The following is an 18,876-nucleotide window of genomic DNA, read 5'->3' as shown; positions in this document are numbered from 1 at the left end:
AAGGCCTGTCACATAGTTTTGTACCTCATACCTTGAGTTTTCACCTAGCAGTTGCAACTTATCCCTGGCTGTTGACTGCTTCCTTCCTTTGCTATGTTCTTCTACCCTTGGAAGAGGATATTTGTATGACTGTCGTCAGTTTCCATTGCTGAAGAGTCTGCTGCCTCTGCTCCAGAACCTTTGATTTTAGGCTAGCAATTGTGTCATCTTTATCATAGTCTTCTAAAGAATGCTAATCTTCTGAAGGTGGCTTGGCATGGTCTTCACTCACTCTTTGTCAATGTTTGATTGCTCTACCTGCCTCTGGGCCAGGTTATGACAGTAGGCAGTGCAGCAACAGATGAAAGAGGCAGATTTCACCATATACTTGGGCATGCATTTGCCCTTGGGTTCTGTGGCCTCTAAAGATTGTCCTCCTTACCAGGTTACTGGCCCTGAACTATCCATACCAGCTGGACTTTCATCTTGCACTCAGAACGGGAAAGCAACGTAGAGATCGTACTCAGGGTAGTATGCGTAGGAGAGATCTCTGTCTAGTTGGTGCAGCTGATTAGTCCTTGTATGAAAGTAATACCCTTGTAATATGTATAGTTATTGGTTTTATATAGACTTTTTGTATAACAGTAAGTTTTTAACATGGAAGTTTCTTCATGTGAGCACATTAATCTTAGCCCTTCATATCATGCAGTATCACAAAAAGTGAAGTTACTGTTATAAAGAGGGCCAGAGGAAATGTACATGGTGAGACTGCCTCATTCATCTGTCTTGACAGGTAAAGGCTGATGATCCTGGGAATGGTCACAGACAGTTATGTACATGTACAAGCTTAATGGGTTTATTAGAAAAAAAAAGATGTAAAATTATCTTAAGAAGTGGATGTTTCGGCCTTAACTGTTTCTGTATACTTCTCACATAAATTTTGTACTTTAATCCTTTATAAAATAGTAGCAAGTGATGAAGCAATATTTTCTGAGTATTCTCAAAGGATTGTACATCTTTACCATGTACTATACGTACTTATTTTTCCTGCTAGATTTTTAAAATTTTGCGTTTAGTATTGTTCTTAGTTTTTGTAAGTACTGGTAAATGTTGTGGTAAACTTTTCTTGATTTTCAACCTTTTTATATGATCACGGCTCATCAGCAACATGCTTAAATTACTGCGCCATACACTTGGCTTTTTCCTTGGTAGAAATCTCATTTATATTTCTGGAGTCCATTTCCTTTGGGTGTTTTTCTGGTTTGTGATAGTACTTAATGTTTTTTATTGTTGTTGATAGGTTTTGCTTCTAGTGCTTAGTAGAAGACACTACAACAGCTGTGAATATTTACCCTGCCATTTTAAGGTTCCAGATGTTTTATCCTGTTTTTAAACATTTTTGTCTAGGTAAACAGTGCTCGGTGAATGTTTGATATTTTATGGAATGAATAATGCTATCGCATATTTTTGCAATATTTTTTTTATTGAAATTATTTGTGGGTTGTGTAACGTATTTGTTCCAAGGGAAACCTTCCTGTTTTATGACAAAATTAGATGTGTATGCTTTTGTTATTATTTTGTTGCACTAATTCTTAGAATGTGTTCAAGCCAAGTTTGAGCCGTTGAAGTACATTTTAGGAAGTATTAGAAAGCAAGTGAAAGTACAGGCAACTTCTGAGCTTCTTGATTTAAAGTGCAGTTTTCTAGAAATCCAAAAGAAAAATGCAGACTGATGATCTTGATTGTATGTACACAGCAGTAGAGTTACTGAATTGTGGCAGAAGTATGTTTGTCATTATACACCATAGGCCTAGTGGTTGAAACAAAGGTATTTTTGCCACTGCACAGGTTGTTTAATTATATTCAAAGCTAAGGCTAGGTAATGGAGAAACCCCTTTTTATGAGCTTTGTCCAGACTTACCATTCCCTAAGAACTTTAAATTTAGAAAAACAAAATTGAGTACTATATAAATGAATTTAGCTGGCATAGATTAAATGTTGGGGTCATTGCATGATTTGGAAGCATGGTCCTCTTTGCTAATGGTGAGGACACTGAAGAGCATAGATGTGATAGGTAATATAAATTTTTATTTTGTAGTTTATCTTTATTTTCTTCAAGACGATAATAGATGGGTTTTAGGACACCCTGATATTCATTTGGAAGACATGTTTTTGTAGCAATTTTTAACTTTTGATATACCCTATTTGTCCCCTTGTGAGAGATTTGGAATGTTTTAAATAGGATGTATAATAATTACACTTATCCTAGTAGTAAGAGTTGCGCCTGGTATCGTTCTCATCCCTACTTGTAGCATTGATCTTTTTACCATCATAGAATATACTGTTGGAGGATGAAGAGCTGGTATAATTGCTATGTAGTACAGTGTCCTTATAATAACTAACTTGGGCTACGGGAGAGTAGTAATACAGGGTTTCTCTTCTCATTCAGATATATTTACCAAAGTTTTTGTGCTTATGAATGTTGCATTAAGACATGTTTTTTAAGCAACTGTAGTGTACTGTATATCTGATTGGCTTCATTGTGTAGATATTGTTATCATGGAGGAGAGGTGCATTTAGTAAGTAAATGATGTTTGACATCTATGCAGTTGGAACCTTTTCCTGCACATTAGTGAGCTGAATTAGCAGTGTGATCTTTTGAAAGTTAAATGAGAACTTCTCCTTTACAGATGGGCCACAGAACAGGTCATTTAAAAGGATTGATTGGGCGGATCTTCAAGAAAATCAGAATGGATTTATAAAGTAAGAAATAAAGAAATAAATAACTCCCTTCTTGTTAAGTACTCTATATTGAGTAGTACTGTACAATAATAATTGAAAGACTTCTGGCTTAGCACATTTGTTAATGAGAAGGGCATGGCAACAATTTTTTTAAAACTTAATTGCACTTTTTGTGGTACTGTACAATAGTAAAGATCAACTAATTGGTAAACAAAAGGAAGGAGGGGGGTTGCAAGTTAAAGTTTTTCTTCATGCATATTAACCATTGTAGCACTTAAATGAAGTTTTGTTATTTTAATGAATATAGGCACTCTTCCAATATTACCAGATTAACGTTGTTCCAGATTAGTTGTAAAGGACTGATTGCCAATTTTTACAGTAAAGATCAGTTTCAACTGTTTTACTCCCATGTAATTATATGTAAGGACTTAAAGTTGAGCAACAAAATGCATAGAAAAGTACCAGCATCTTGTCTGCCATAGAAGAATTTTTTTCTCTTGGTCTTGTGAGAAAGTACCCCTGTAGATTTCCTGATTGTATGATGCGTTAATCCCATATTTCAACAGTTTCTTTTTTGCATGGATTAAAGGTAGCACAGAAGCACAGTGGTAACCATCCTTAAGATTGAGAGGCTAATGAAAGGGATAGAATGAGAGGTTTCTCTTCAATTTAAAAATTTGTGTGCAATTAAACTTTTGACTTTAGTGCTACAAGATACTGATTCAGCTGTATTGTGGCCAAGGTTGCGTAGCTTTGGTCTCATCTTTTCAACAATTTATTTGGTTTTAATGTCAAAGCTGTAGTATACATTTACATAGGACAATTTTTTTGTTACTGTTAATTTTACAGCTTAATTTTTTTCATTCTGTATTGATTTTTGTTAGATTTTGACAGATTGTTAAGCATCAAATGATTGTGCTGTCTATTATTTAAGGTTTTATCTTCTCAGTTCATCACCCTGGATTTTAATGAAAGGAAGGACACCATCATAAAAATAATTTCTCAGTACATCAAAGGAAGTGACAGACCAACTGAAGTGATGGAGTAAAAAAGGATGGTCAACTGTTGTGTTGTATTTTATAAATCACTTGTCCTCACTTTGTCACATTCACATTTCCAGTTTTGAAGCCAGGTACTTAGAGGTGGAGAGGATTAGTTGATTGGAATATAGACCTACAGGAAGAAGTGATGAGAATGTAGATCCACAGGAAGATGGTACAAGAATTCAGAGCTATGGTAAGAGCTACTAGGCATTCAGATTGGTTGAATTGAAGTTCTCTGGCAAATTATATCAGAGATCATGTTACAAATATTAGGCATAGGAAAAGTGATAAATGAGGAGGCATTGAATTGTTGATAGGAATGCAGTCATAGATTCGTGAATGCAGAGGCGTCATATATACAACAGGAATGAAGAGCCAGGGTTTGAGTCAAAAGTAATGTCATGGTTTGAGCTGATAGAAATTAAAGCAATTATTTGATTAACAGGAATTAAGTCAGCGTTGAAGTATTTATAAATGCATGGCTAGAATTAAGGATTTGGAGCTAGTTTTATAGTTAATAGGAATTCAAAGCCAGCCTTGAAGTGCTTAGGAGTTCAGAGCCAGTGTTAGATTTTACAGGCGGTTAGAATTTACAGAGTTCAGAGCCCAGGGTAGATTTATAAAAATCTCAAAACTAAGTCTAGAATCAATAAGAGTTCAAAGCCAGGGTTAGAGTTGAATAGGGATTCAGAATCAGGGTTAGAGTTTATGGGAAATCTAAGCCAGTGTTAGAGTTGATTGGAATTTTAAGTCCGGGTTGATTTGAATAGGGAGTCCAGCAAGGTTTACCACTCAATAGGGATTTAGAACCAAGTTTGCCTTTGATATAAATTCAGATTTATGGTTAGAGCTGATAGGAATGTTTTGCCAGGGTTAGAGTTGAGTAATAATTCAGAGCCAGAGTTTCAAGTTGAATAAGGATTCAGAGCTAAAGTTAAGAGTTAAATAAAGATTCAGAAAAAGGTTAGAATTTATATAAATTAGAAGCAAGGAGAAGTTATTCAGAATGCAGAACTTGGAAAAAAATTCTATAGAAATTCAGAGACAGCAAGGTAAATAGGATTATTGCAAGCGTCAGGAAGAGGTAGTATTAATGTGTATCTTACAAACATATACAAAAGAACTTACCAGTTTGAATTCATATGTTTTAGCAATTTTGTGTTCAAAATGTCATTGAAAACTTAACTTTACAGTTCTTAAAAATGATAGCAACATTGGAAAGAATAAATACTGACATCCATGAGGCAGTGTTGTAGTCTGTGGTAAAATGGTAGATGATATAATAGAGGTGAAGTGTATATGTATGTAAATGGAAGGATAGTGTAAATAAAAATATTCTTGAACAAGGTGATTCACAGTGCATTATAGTGACAAGCAATGAGTTTTTGGAAAGATCAGATTTAGGGACAAGTGCTGTAGGCAGTGTGTGCAGTTGAGAGGAAGCAGCACGGTGTGAGCCAAGAATTTTAGTTCAAGGGTCTAGTTCAACTTCCTTTATAACTAACAAGATGTAGAGAGAGACCTTGTTGGTAAAGCAGTAATGTTTTGAATGCACATTTAGAATTTTGTACTGTAAAAAAGTGGAGAAGCTGCAGCAGATGGATTTTTATTAAAAGATGCGATGATGCACAGAAAAGGGGTTGCATTACATGGCAAGATGTGTAACAGTGTAGAATGTTGTGGACCGAGTTGCTAGTGAGGGAACGAAGGAAGATAAAATGAGAGACAGTCGATGAAGGCATGAAGTTTTACAAATGAAGTCAGGAGGAATGATGTGAAAATGTCAGAAAACATGGTAATGAAAATGTTAAATGAAGTTTTGGAGAAAATGCATGTTGATGAAAGGATGTAAAGAGGCCTGTTGCAGAAACAGAAACACGCTTTAAAGCTCTTAACAGTGAACAACTAAAGACAAGAATACTGAGGTCTGTATGGAGAGGAGAAGAAAGGACAAGACCAAGTGGAGGTTGTAAGAAAGAGTGGACTCAGAATATTGACAAGGGGGAAGAAGAAAAGAATATTGACAAGGGGGAAGAAGAAACTATTTGGAACAGCAAAACAGAGAAGGCAAGATGTTAAAAATATATGAAAGTATCAAGCATATAAAAGAGGATATTATATTGGTAAGTGGCCAGTATGTAAAAGATGAAAATGGAGAAATTAGAAATTAGAGCACTCACTACAGACCACATCCTCATCATGCTAAGGAATGATTCTCGCCATGAATAGGGTATGAAAAGTTTATCTCGACTATTGATCTTTTAGTCACCATAGTTTCTCGTGAAATATTTTAGTTATATTGGATACAGTTCCAATTAGTTGTATGCACATATACAGAAGCATGAAGTAAACTATTAAGAAGTTAACGTTTGACCTCAAAAGGTCAAACTTTGTCATAATAGAATTGCTACCATAATTGAGTGCGGAAAGGATACTGAAAATATGTGACCAGCTGTGAAACATTTGACCTGGGTTCCATTGCATCAGATTGTCAACTATGACTACCTCCCCCAAAAATCTGCCAACTTTTATGAGAATCCAATCACCCATTCTTGATGTATCCTGCTAACACACACAGACAGACACACAGTGAAAACAAAGTTTTAATAGCTTTGTTGGCAGAGGGAATTATGGAGAGATGGAGACTGAGTATCACTTACAAGAAGCATGTTAATGTGAATGCTAGTATCGCTACGACAGATGGAACTTTTGATGAGCGGTTGGAAATGAAGAATGTGGTGTTTAGAGAAGTGATCAATAAGGAAAAAAGGCTTCGAGTTCATCAGTAGCAGCATTGGATATTTTGAGAGTAGCTGGAGATTTTTTTAAACTGTGTAAACATCTGTCAGTTTTGGCTTTGTTCTGAAGAAATCTGATGTAAATCTTGTGATATGTGAGCGAGATCCATTTCAAACTATTCGAGTTTTGTTATTTAGCATGAATCCATATTCATGTAAAAATACACCAGTGAGTAGAGTAATAGATATATGATAGCTACATTAAGCTTTATTAGTCAAGAAAGGATAGAGCAAAAGATGTTAAGGCAGTGGTGCACAGACCTATGATTTAGTATATAGCTCTACAGCCTTGTTTACATGGGCATCAACATCCACAATGCTGCCAGAAAGATTGTTTCTTGATTTTGTGATAAAAGAAGTGAAAGACCTTTGATATAGCTCTACAGCCTCATTTGCTATGTGTAGTATATTATTGTGACTGAAAACTTTAGGTTTGGATGAGTTAGCCAGTACTTTAGTTAACAGTCCACTGCAGACAAATTCGAAGTGCCTTCCATTTGTATCTTCACATTTGTAGGAACTCCAGTTTTCAATTAAGCACAGATGCCGATAGGTCCTTGATTACACAAGTTTTTTTTTATTATTAATTTTACCGGATTTCCAGCTAGCGCTAGAAGATTATCCTAATGTCAAGACCTCAGGTTTGTTAGTTATGAAAAATACAAATTGATTAAAAAATTTGTAATTTTTTAAAAGAAATTTGTCAGAATCTTCCACATTTCTAAGTTTATCCAGTGTTAGGTTTGTAAGGAATTGAAACTTTTCAGATAAGATTAATATTTATAAAAAAACAAACCTGGTTGGTTCATGCCTCCAATTTGCTTCAGTATTCTGTCTGGCAGTATTTCTGTTTTGGTCACTTTGGCATCACAACCCCTCCTATATAGTTTGAGGGATTTCAGTCAAATTTTAGGTCATATTGTAGGCTTGGAAGGAAATGAGGGTGTTGATAAAGCAGAAGAATGTAACCATCCCTGTTGATGATTATTTGTAATTTCTAAATTCCATCATAAGTCATGATTGACAAACTTTAACAACAAATTAGAGCAAATCAAATAATTGGTGAAGGCCTCTTTGAATAAGATGTGAAAAAAAAAGTCAGACTGAAGTAATTCTATCTTTCTCGCTTTACCTGGAGAATTTCTCATATTGCTGTTCCTTGTAAGCAGAGTTCAGGTCAACAATAATGGCCTATCCACACTAGCGGGTATGTCCTTCAGGCTCTTCCAGCTGTTTATATTTTCTCTCACTTCTGAAGCAGTGTTACCTGACAGTCGCATCATTCTGGCTACATGTTCAGTCGGTCAGTATGTGTAATGGAAAGGGTTATAGGGACAGTGTTTACCCGTAGGGCGGGCCCCGCTAGTGTAGACAGGGCCTTACTTTTATACGTATTATATGTTAATGCTTAAGCATCAGCTTCCAATGAATGTCAAGTTTTGAAATTGATTGAGTTGAAGGAAGTGTCAGAACCTTCATTTTCCATAGGTTGACTATCAGGTATACATAGATGTACATGAAGGAAGATTGTTTGATGATCATTGCCGTAACTTATAAAATGAAAAAGATAGTATAGTTATTTGACAGGCATATTCTTCAAATTAAACCCTTTCAGTGGACACAAAAGTTAGTGACTTTGACCATTCCAATTATGCTGCCTATCTGCCATTAGGGGAGTTGTGTTATCCCTACACATTGTGGGTAGATAATTGTGAGTTGTTTAAATGTGCAAGAGCTAGAAAGGAGTTGGTTGCTCTTTCCCTGGATGCTTGTTTACTAGTATTCTACCATCAACATATTTAATTACTGAGTTCTGTGGTGTGAGTGAGTAAGAAAGAAAAAGCTGTGCAGGTCAGGAAAATGACTTATGAAATATGCCTCTCAAAGTGCAGTTAACATGAAAATGGAAAAATAAAAAAAGGTCTCTTTTTACTTTTCATTAATTGTTTAATGTAAAAGCAGAATTTTGTAAAAAAAATATTTGGGGGTAAAAAATTCTTATTTTTGCTTCAGTAAATTGCAGACACTGCTTTGGAAATTGTGATTACCCGTCAAAATGAGCAAAGTTTCAGGCCACAACAAAATTATTATATTTCAGTTATTCCGTTTATGAATTTCATAATTTAACTGACATTTTACTCTTATTTGTCTTCAAGCAAATTTTGTTACAAAAATAGTAAAAAAATTTGATAAGCAGCAGTCACCTCACTTTTGGTTAACAATATAATTTTTAAACAATTGTGGGGATCTTGACTATGACAAAAAATAAAGTGTGCTCAAGTGTATGTATGTGTGTGTGTGTGATGAACTTTAGAGAAAACCAAGTTTCTAGTTTACACTGTGTGCAAACACTAGTTTTAAATGTAGCATTCATGAGGACAGCTAACAGGACTTGACCATTTTGGCAATTTTGTCTTTTCGGTACAGTATAAGTAAAAGAATGTTGAATTAGTACCTTTGTGCTTGTGTCAAGGTAATTTGATAGGATTAGATTTTTTATTAATTTTAAAATGTAAACATTTTACTACTAGTCAAGAAGCGTCAAAGTCAGTTGTGGGTATTCTTAGAGAGAAATTTTTTAGCAATTTGACTCCCAACAATTAAACAAAATAGATTGATTTTGTAATGATTTTGTGTGTGGAGTTGCAATGGATATTTTACAAAGGATATATTGTCATCTTAGCACCCATACTTTTACCCAGACTGCCCTGTATAAATAGTAATTGATGCTGTATCAAGTTGTTCTTAGATTATTTTTACCTTATTTTGAAGAGTAAGTGCTCGAGATGTTGGATATTAAAAATAAGTTGAGTGACCCATGAAATTCAATGTGTATTTAACTGGGATATATTATCAATACTGCAGTGTTTAAACACTAGACTATTTAATCAGTTATTTGTTTTAAACGTTCAGTTAGGTTGATTGCATAGGATGTTCTTTTGTTTATAAATCAGTACAGGTAGTTCCTGGTTATTAGTGGGGATCCGTTCTCAGTGGGGTGCTGATAAGCAAAAACCGCCATTAACTGAAATTCGGCGATTTATGGCGCCAATATCCGGTTAATGGTGCCGGTAACTGGTTAATGGCACCTTAGTTAGGTATGTTATGGCACCATAACTTTATCTGTGCCTTATGGCTGATAACCGGAACTAGGCGTGTTACGTGCCAGAAATTGCCGATTTTATCGCCCTAGACAAGCCCCATAAAACCAGATCGCCATTAACTGAGTCTGCTGATAACAGAGGACTGCCTGTGCTGTTTGTGTGTGTTCAAATGTTCTCTTGTATTAAAACCTATACACAAGTTTTGCAAAATATGAAACCTTTGTCAAAATGATAGGAAATACAATGTTTTTTCACTTCTTTTATTGGTAGTAATATCACATATATACTGAAAGAAAACTAGATACAAAAGTTTGCAGATTCAATGTGCAACACTTTAATACAGTTTTTATACACATATTACTTATCAAAGATTACTTGAAATTTAAATAAAACTAAAGTTTTGCAATCATTGCTACACTGGATTTTTTAAAGGGTATGTAAAAAATGGCCCAGTTTGTGTTAATGGTGGCAGTTTTTAGAAGGTACTAGGCATCTGTTTTTGAATAATTATGATGATTTACCAGGAACTTTCAGAAGATAGGTGTGAAAGCTGAAAGCTGCTTCAGTGCTTTATCTAATAATAACCTGTTACGTGACCGGAAGACCCAGTATATGTGTATGTGTGTGCATGTATTTGTGTTCGTGAGAAAGTTTTATGTTTTGTACTGCATTAAGCATAAATTTATATTTCAAATCATTTCTACCAAGTTTAGTGAAGGAAAATTTGGTTCAAGATCTTAACTAAGCATAAGTTGTATTCATTTGTGTCTTTAATGTCATTTATGTCCGTTTGTAATTTTTGTAGACAAGCTCATTACAAGGATGGTTGTACACGGAAAGTGTAGAGTTTTGTCTCTTTCATCCTTCAGCTTACAGTATTCTTGTCCTCTTTCCATTTGGAATGGTAATTGTAGTTTATCTTTCACTTCCGCTATATCTTTATTTGCATACTATGTAGAATGTTCACAAATCATTTGTTTGTATGTGAGTACGTACCTGTTATTGTGTGTTTGTTGCTTGTTCTGGCATATGGTATGATGTAGCATGAAATATGAGTAACTAGCAGTTGTATCATATTCATGTTGTATGGCAGGGTAAACCAACAATTCAGATGTAGGGATTTGTTTGGATATTTCACTCCAAGTGCTGCTGTGTTCAAAGTTTTGTGTAATATGGATAATGTACTGTAGTAAATTTAGTGACTGACTGGTGTACGTACTTGTATTGAATATTATCTAAAAGCATCTGCATGCTGTATTGTTAGTTTCTAATTTTCTAGACTAACTAATGTGTGTTGTCATGAATTGATAAACTGGAAGGAAAGTTGATTGAACCTAAAACAGTATGATCGGTCAGTTAAGATTTTAGTTGTTGTAAATGATAAGGTGGTAAAAAACATAATATAATTCTTTTTGATTTTTATGAGCTTTCAACTAAGAGGAGGTTAATTAATTCCTTGTTTGCACCTAAAGTAGAATTTTATGTATTGCTATTTATTACACTTTCATATCAAGTGTTAAATTTGTTTTAGTTATACTAATTATAATGGTAGTTTTTACTTTTCAGGACTAACTTTGCTGAAGAATGCTGTTGCAATATCATTGTGCTGAATTTCACGTTTTTTTTCAACAGGTGTAGAAGAGGTACAGATCCCTCCTAGTCCAGCTACCTTAACCAAACAATTACAAAATGCATATATGACAGAAGCAGCGTTATCGCCGTCAGTGTCTCAATCACAACATTCTGGATCATCTTATTCTTCCCCAGGAACTACACATGACCTCCCATTTACGGAAGCTCCTCCAACTTCAGAAGACTCTTTTCCTGCTACATTGTCTCAGCCTGGCTGCTCATCTGCGCCATCAGCACCTGGGTTGTCAGTGACAGGGGTGACATTGGAGAGTGATACTGGACTTGCTGCACTTACATCTCCCTCAGGTGATATCTACTTACATCAGTCTGGTTCTAGTTTAGGATTAGAAGGATTGGAAGCTGCAACATTGCCCCTTGTGGCTGGTATGGAAGTGAGAACCCATTCTCCTGCTCTGAGTGATTTAGTATCATCTGGTCCTCTCTTAACTTGGTCACCAAGATCTGCAGATTCCATGATGGCTCAGTCGCCTTCTTTGAATGATGCTCTTACAGCTAATATACCTCTTGATGGGAATCATAGTGAGGACTCGCTATGCGACTCTTCTACTGGATTCCCTGGTCTGTTCTCCATTGAAGGTGATGGTGTTAGTGTGTCATCCAGTACTAGTGAAGATATGCCTAGTGCTCCATTAGGTTCTGCAGCTAGTAATCTGCAGCAGCAAGATCGACAGGACTCTGTGGAGGTAACCATTGACCTGACACCACAAGAAAGTGAACAAGATCATACAATCACCTCAACACGCTCACCAACACAATTAGAATTGCCTGTTACCAATTTGAGAGCTACTATGTCTGGTCAAGGAACGGAGAATGCTGTTGGGGTTCTAGGAAGTCCTACTTCCCAGGACACTCCCTGGAGGTTTGAAAATACACTTGACAATCAGAATACCAACCACTCCCCAGATATCCCCTGTGTGCAAGATGAAAAATTGGTAGTTAAACAAGATGATCGTGCAGGCCCATCAGACTCGTTACATGATAAATTTAAGTCATCATCATCATCAAGATCTGATAAAAAAGAAAAATTAAAGGGGAAGTTTGGAGATGGTAAAGTAACCACTGAAATGATCCAAAATCAAACTGTAGCAATTAAGGGAAAGAGAACAGACTTATCAAAGAAATCTGATAAAAATGTTGAGGTTAGAAGGAATTCTACTATTTTTGAAGGAAATAAAAAACGGAGTCATAGGTTAGCCTCATTATTAGAGGGAAGGAAAGGTACACTGCAAAATGAATCTGGTATAATAGAGGATGAGGTTTCTGCAAAAAATGGCCATGAAGAAACGGGTGTTACCAAAGTCAAGACAGAAGACAGCAGTGTTGTTGTAACCAAAAACAAGCGTAGAAGTTCTCAACGCACAACAGTAGTTTATCCTGGTAGTGTGCAAAATACACAGTGTCGGAATCGCTCAAAGCTTGTAAAATCTGAAGATGTGAAAAAAGAGGATTCTGATGTGATTGAAACTTTTGTGAAAGAAGAAAAAACTATCAAAACTGAAGGAGACTGTAAGGAAGGTTGTGAAGATGCTGTTCTGAGACTTCAAGAAGGCTGTGAAGAAACACTAGGGAGGACTACGAGGGGCAGTAAGAGACGGAATGAAGGCGATACAGTAGCAGACTTGAAACGTGGAAGGGGAACAAGGTCTGGCCGCCGTGGTGATGGGGATGTAAAAACAGAAGATGAACTAGTGAATCATCTTGAGGATGACTGCACATTATCAAGGACTTTAAGAGGGCGTCATGTTAGTGGTGCCTCGGACACCAGTAGCAATTACAGCATGGAGCGAGCACTTACACCAGGACCACATGAATTTCCTTCTGGCATTAGTAGCAGCAGCAACAGTAACAGGCGGCGACGGCGGTTAAGTCGGGAGAGTAGTGCTAGTAGTCGTGATGGGAGCCCAACCTTGTTACACACCCACGACTTCTCTCCAGGTGGTGTCAATACGAGGCGTTCATCATCTCGTGATCATGCTAAAAAGAAAAAATGTTCTTGTTGCGTTGGAGGTGACCAAAAGAAGAAGAGTGGACCTGGTGGTAGTAATAGTAGTAACAGAAGATCATCATCAAGAGCAACCAGAGCCTCTCACAGTGGTACACTGCAGTAGGAAATGAGAGATGCAAGACATTAGGTTGTGGCACATGTTAGAGTGGGTTATCATCGCTTATTTGTTAAAAACAAGTACCAAGTCATGGTGGAAGCTCCTTAAGTAGTATGTGTATACAGTATAGACCATTCTGAAAATTATTTGCTGTGATTATAGTGTTGGGTATGTAGGAAACATCAGCATTGCACTAAATTGTCAAGACAGTACTGTACAGGTAAATTGCATCCACAGTGAAGCAATAGCACAGCAGTAGATGGCACCAGCAGCTATATCCTAGGCCATGGTGTAGAATGAGCTTGCCACAAAAGGAGCTGTGAGGAACCTTCTTGATTGGCACTGTGTCTTAGTGACGTTCATTGCCACTCAGTACAGGCTCTTGTGGCCCTCCATATGGTCGTCACCTCTTTCCACAGTGTAAACATTAAGTGTTATAGTTTTAATGTTCCTTTTAATATTTCAAAATATTTTTATACTGGAAAACTTGCTCTTGTAATTGAGCTCTCACAGCACAATTTTTTTTATGGGATGTTAGTGCCATACATTTCCATTTAAATTGATTGGACTGCATACCACTTGGAAGATGTTCTCTCATGTCATTCATAAATAACTGATGGTTAGTAGAGGAAATTTATGAATGTAATTGATAAATGGAGCAGGGGGTTGTCAATTACATGTCCTTCGTTGGTTTAACTTTACTAGTTCATCATGAGGGTTTATGGTTTGATTTAGAGAAGTGGTCAGTGGTTCTGAACTGTTTCTTGCCAGGTCAGACCATCAAGGTCACAACAATGATCATTTGTACCTGATTGCTTTTTATTGAACTGGTGTCAACCCAAAACTAGAAAAGTGGAGTGCGGTGCATCCTTTCTTCCTTCCCCAACTCCCTCCCCAAACTCGTAGAGTAGTTAGTTATCTCCCTTCCCATTCCCTTTCTTTCTCTCTCTCTCTCTCTCTCTCTCTCTAGTATACAGAGCTGAGTGACTTGTGAGTTTTAGCACTCCATCATGTGGGTAACACCTGTTAATACGCTTTTGGTGGACATCGTCTATTTCTTAAAACTTGTCCTGCGCAAACATGTAAATATTGTATTTTGACGTTAGTATATTTGAGGTTCCCAGTTTCTTTCTTCATTTTGGAGTCTTGTTAGATATTGTAAAAATGTTTGTAAAGCTAGAAAAAGGTGTTTTAAAAAACTTCTACATTAAATAGGCTAGTGTGAAACATTAAATCAGCTGGATCAAAATATAAAAGATTTACCATAAACTCCCAGTTATTATTTTCTATTCAGATGAATACAGCGTGTAAGCAATGAATGACAGGATGAATTCGTGAGGTTAATTTTTTTATTTTTATTTTTCCCTTACCAGTTTTGTATTGCAATCCTCTGAAGAAACATTTGACTGCCCGTACGTACTCGCAGGCATGGGTGCCGTGTGGTTGGCAAATAAGTTAAGATAAAGTCAAATGAGTGTGTAGATTGCTCTGTTGCAGTGACATTCCATCCCATCATGACTCGGTCAATTTCTGAATCATGCAAGAAGTCCACTAAATATTGCTCATGAAATGTCACACGAGTTGGTTTCAGTGGGTGCTGCTGTATTGGGTAACAAGTCTCAAATAATGTCCTGTAAAAAAAAAAAAAAAATTAAATTCGAGTTGTCACAGCTAAAAAGCACACACAATAGTACTATAAAGTACAGGCTGGAAACATTAAGTTGCTTAATATAATATTTAAAGCCTAGATTCAGACTCGACAGCTTTCAGTTGTGGTGGCCACACAGTCATGGTTATAAGGACTTCATTTAGCACACAAGCTCATTAAGCTTATGTACTTTATTTTAAAAATAAATATGCACAAATTTGTAACTCAACATTCAGCCATGCATAAACATAAGTCAAATTGTGTGAACTCTTAATTTTACATGAAAACAGTAATGATGGTAAATGATACTCAGTCATTCCTCCTTGTGAGAGCTTGACTATGTAATAAGTCTATTAGAATGTGGATCAATAGTGCTATATATTCCTTATGTGGGAGTAATGTGTGGATGGTTTTTCTGATGAATATTGTATAAGACTGCTCCATTTATAGGTTTGAGAAGCAGCCTGTTTCCATTGGGGCCTAATAAGAAGCAACTTAGTTAAATATATACAGTAACATGAAACAAATAATTGTTAGTTTTTATATTTCAAAATTTGCAAACATGCACCAGTACATACATGGCCCCTTCATAAGCTGTAGTGAAAAATACTGATAAATATTAGAACCTTATTTGGAATACTTCATAATTTATTTTATCTACAAGATATCCATTTTCATAGTGTACAATCATTCATTTCTAACTTGTATATTTATTAGAGCTATGGTCCTTCAGCTCCATGTCCATTCTTTATAGATATTTATTTATACTTGTACATATGACTTAATTTGCTACAAAAGTGTGGCAACCTTTAAAGAATTGACTTTCTAAAAGTGTGCCAGCCATTTTCCCATACTGCTGATGCAAATAGTTAGGTAGTGATTGGTCCTAATTGTCTTTTGACTCTTCTTATCCAAATCCTTTAATGACTAATACAGTAATGCTTCCCATGAACATGTGAAGATTGTGTTTATATCATTTTTATTATAATGTATATAGCTTGCTGAAACTCCTCTTGTACACTATCTTATTCCTTCCCACTCCTATCGTGGAGGACACCAACCCAAACATCCTCCATATTCCTAGTTAAATGTAAGTTTTTTCTTGATGAAAATGTTAATACCACTCTGTTTGTAAATGGTATTGTGTACAAAATGTTCATTCTTTTTGTATTTGTGTAATGTATGTACAAAATGCATAAATCCTTTCATTTTTGCAGTAAGCAGTTGTTTGAATCAAGCCTTTTTCTCCCAAGCACTGAGGACATTATTTTAAAACTTTAATTGGTGGTTCATCCCTAGTAGTCATAAAAGGAGTATTGTAGCACTACCATGTTGGCGCCTGAAATAAGGGTCAAGAACTCTGGGTCCATTTTAATAATGCACTCATTTTAATTTTGAGATTATAAAGTGCAATGGTTGCCTGAAGTCATTCTTTTTTGCCAACATAAAAGTGCACCCCTACAATTAAAAAAGTAATATAATTTTGACTTCTATTAGTACAGTGGTTGTAGAATAATGTAATCAGTAGACAAAACAAAGAATGTTAAAAACAGTCGTGATTTGTAATTCATTACTGTGAAACAAGCTGTCAAAACTATGCTTTACAAACAAGGATAAGATGTATCCAAGTTAGAATAAAAGGTACAAGGTAAACAGTAGCCTACCCACAGTGCCAAGGATGCTAGCACCCTAAAAAAAAAAAATGAGTATATAAATACAAATAAAATTGCTACAAAGCCAAGGGTAAAACAGAAAATGCTAAATCCTTTGAGAACAATCTGAATGCTGCGTGAACACTAACACTGAAGTAGAATACTATAAGTATTAGACTTTTGTTCACGGCGGGTGTTATGACAAACATGAAATAATTTTGGGATGAACATTTAAAATCTGGCAATTCACTCAAATTTTAAATGGTCACAGGTACAAAAGTTAATCCTGAACACGTGTAAGATCCAGAAAATTCCCACTATCCATGTTCTGTCCTATGTACTGGTACTAACATGCAATTCATCCGCATGTTGAGGTGAAGAATGAGCCCTTGTGTTGATGAGACTACGTAAGCATAATGAGGTGGTTTGAGAACTGAGTTAGGAGTTACATAAATTTAAGCTTATTTCTTCGCAAACTCATTAAAAGTATTTCCCGAGATACTATTTACATGGGAGAATAACTTCAAAGTGACTCCAAATCATGGTCAGTATAACACTCCTATCCTCCAGGATGCAAATAATGATTAAGATCAACTTGATCAAAGGTCACATCATATCAAACGGAGTATATTTGACAAGCAGTTTCTTGAAAAGTTGGGAATTTACCAGCAACAAGCAGCTTGCTGATTTCAGTGAGACCCGGGTGAGGTGCTTGTAGGTATCCTAACAACTAAGAGAATGAGTCTTGGCTCTTAGCAGGGATAAAGGCTGATTGATGATGTAAGTCTTGTCCTCGCCACAACGGCGACCTCCAAAATATTTTCCCTATACTCATTTTTTTTTTTTTCTTTTAATCTGTCCATCCGCCTGTGGTGTTTTTGTATGGTAACACTGCGTCCCGGGCTTTAGATAGTTACATTAGCTTACATTCAACGATTATAATATCCTATTTCGAATATTAACGGTGTAATTCGCATATAGTAAATTATTAAAATGCTTTTCAGTTGCAAATGTACACCCAGATATTCTTTTATTTACCTAAAACTTACACACAGCGTAACTATTTAAAGCCCGGGACGCAGTGTTACCATACAAAAACACCACAGGCGGATGGACAGATGAAAAAAAACAGAGTATAGTTGACAACACCTCTTACACTATGTCTGCCAGAAAGTAGTAATGAATGGCTTTTTTAGATCTGGTAACAGCAAAAATTACCCCCATCTGATATCATTTGTCATAAAATACAGAGCAAAGGAAAAACCAACTATATAGGCCAACGCTAAGTCCCAGGCTTCACTTCAAACATTTCCACTTGAAGACCAAACGATGGTAACCAGTGAATTATCATCAACTATACTGACAATTACTACTTCCATGAGCATTTACGCTACTCACTTGTGATATTTTAGCTTATCTCAGTGGAAAAAATCTATATCGCCAACTCTATGTACCTCGAATTGGAAAAAAAAAAAAAAATCGATCCAGGAAGTTTTCATCTTAAAAGTTCAAGAAGCATATTAGTTGTTCCAAGCTAGATCAGAAACTACCTTATACTGTTATTGGGGAATTAGGCTTATTAAATCTTCGTGCTGATGACTTATGGCAGCTAGACCATTGCCTGTGATGTCATTTCTGTTACTCCTTCCCATATTTTAACTCCCTTCAGTTGTTTAAATATACAGTATATACGCAGACATGATAAAAGGAATAACCTTGTCTTACTAGTGTTTCGCTGGGCCAAACGAGTCCAGTTCTTTCTTTAAAATTATTTTCAGCTGCTGCTATATAGTACTGCATGAACCTGGTTGCTATAATTTTATAATAATTCAATACCGACGAATTTTCAAGACAGACACGATTAAACAATTAAGAGAGCGTTCTTAACACTACAGAACATACGATAATTTGGGACTTGGGAGATCCTCTGCAGATACGTTACACTGATTCGGGGGTGACGGTCCTGATCGGCTCGTCCACCATTACGACGAAAAATCCACGCAAGAGCAGCCATCTAAAAGTTTTTCACCCAATCGCTAAAGGTGAGACCAAGTTTTCAAATGGTTGTGTTAGGTTAGTTTAGTACTGAGGCATGCCAGGATGAATGCAGCATGAAAAACTCTGGCAAAGCCACTTACGTGAAACCTGTTGTCCT

General features: G+C 36.1%; 1 protein-coding gene across 5 annotated transcripts in view; it reads left to right on the top strand.

The window, feature by feature from the left end:
* Positions 1-16,289, top strand: part of LOC135207986 (mucin-17-like) — an 86,598-nt gene extending 70,309 nt beyond the window's left edge. Inside the window, exons 9-11 of one of the 5 annotated variants that reach the window (XR_010313095.1) lie at positions 2,670-2,742; positions 3,842-3,957; positions 11,434-11,571. Coding sequence is in view for 3 of the 5 variants with exons in the window: in XM_064240062.1 (XP_064096132.1) it covers positions 11,299-13,427 (2,129 nt within the window). In the remaining 2 variants the exon portion in view is untranslated. Of the gene's footprint in view, positions 1-2,669; positions 2,743-3,670; positions 3,818-3,841; positions 3,958-11,298 lie in introns of those variants that run through there. The other 4 variants (XR_010313094.1, XM_064240064.1, XM_064240063.1 and 1 more) reach the window with 4 other exon arrangements.
* The last annotated feature ends 2,587 nt before the right edge of the window (positions 16,290-18,876 follow it).

Source organism: Macrobrachium nipponense, chromosome 34, assembly GCF_015104395.2.
Source record: "Macrobrachium nipponense isolate FS-2020 chromosome 34, ASM1510439v2, whole genome shotgun sequence".
NCBI classification, from domain to species: domain Eukaryota; kingdom Metazoa; phylum Arthropoda; class Malacostraca; order Decapoda; family Palaemonidae; genus Macrobrachium; species Macrobrachium nipponense.
This window is presented reverse-complemented; position numbering and strand designations above follow the sequence as displayed.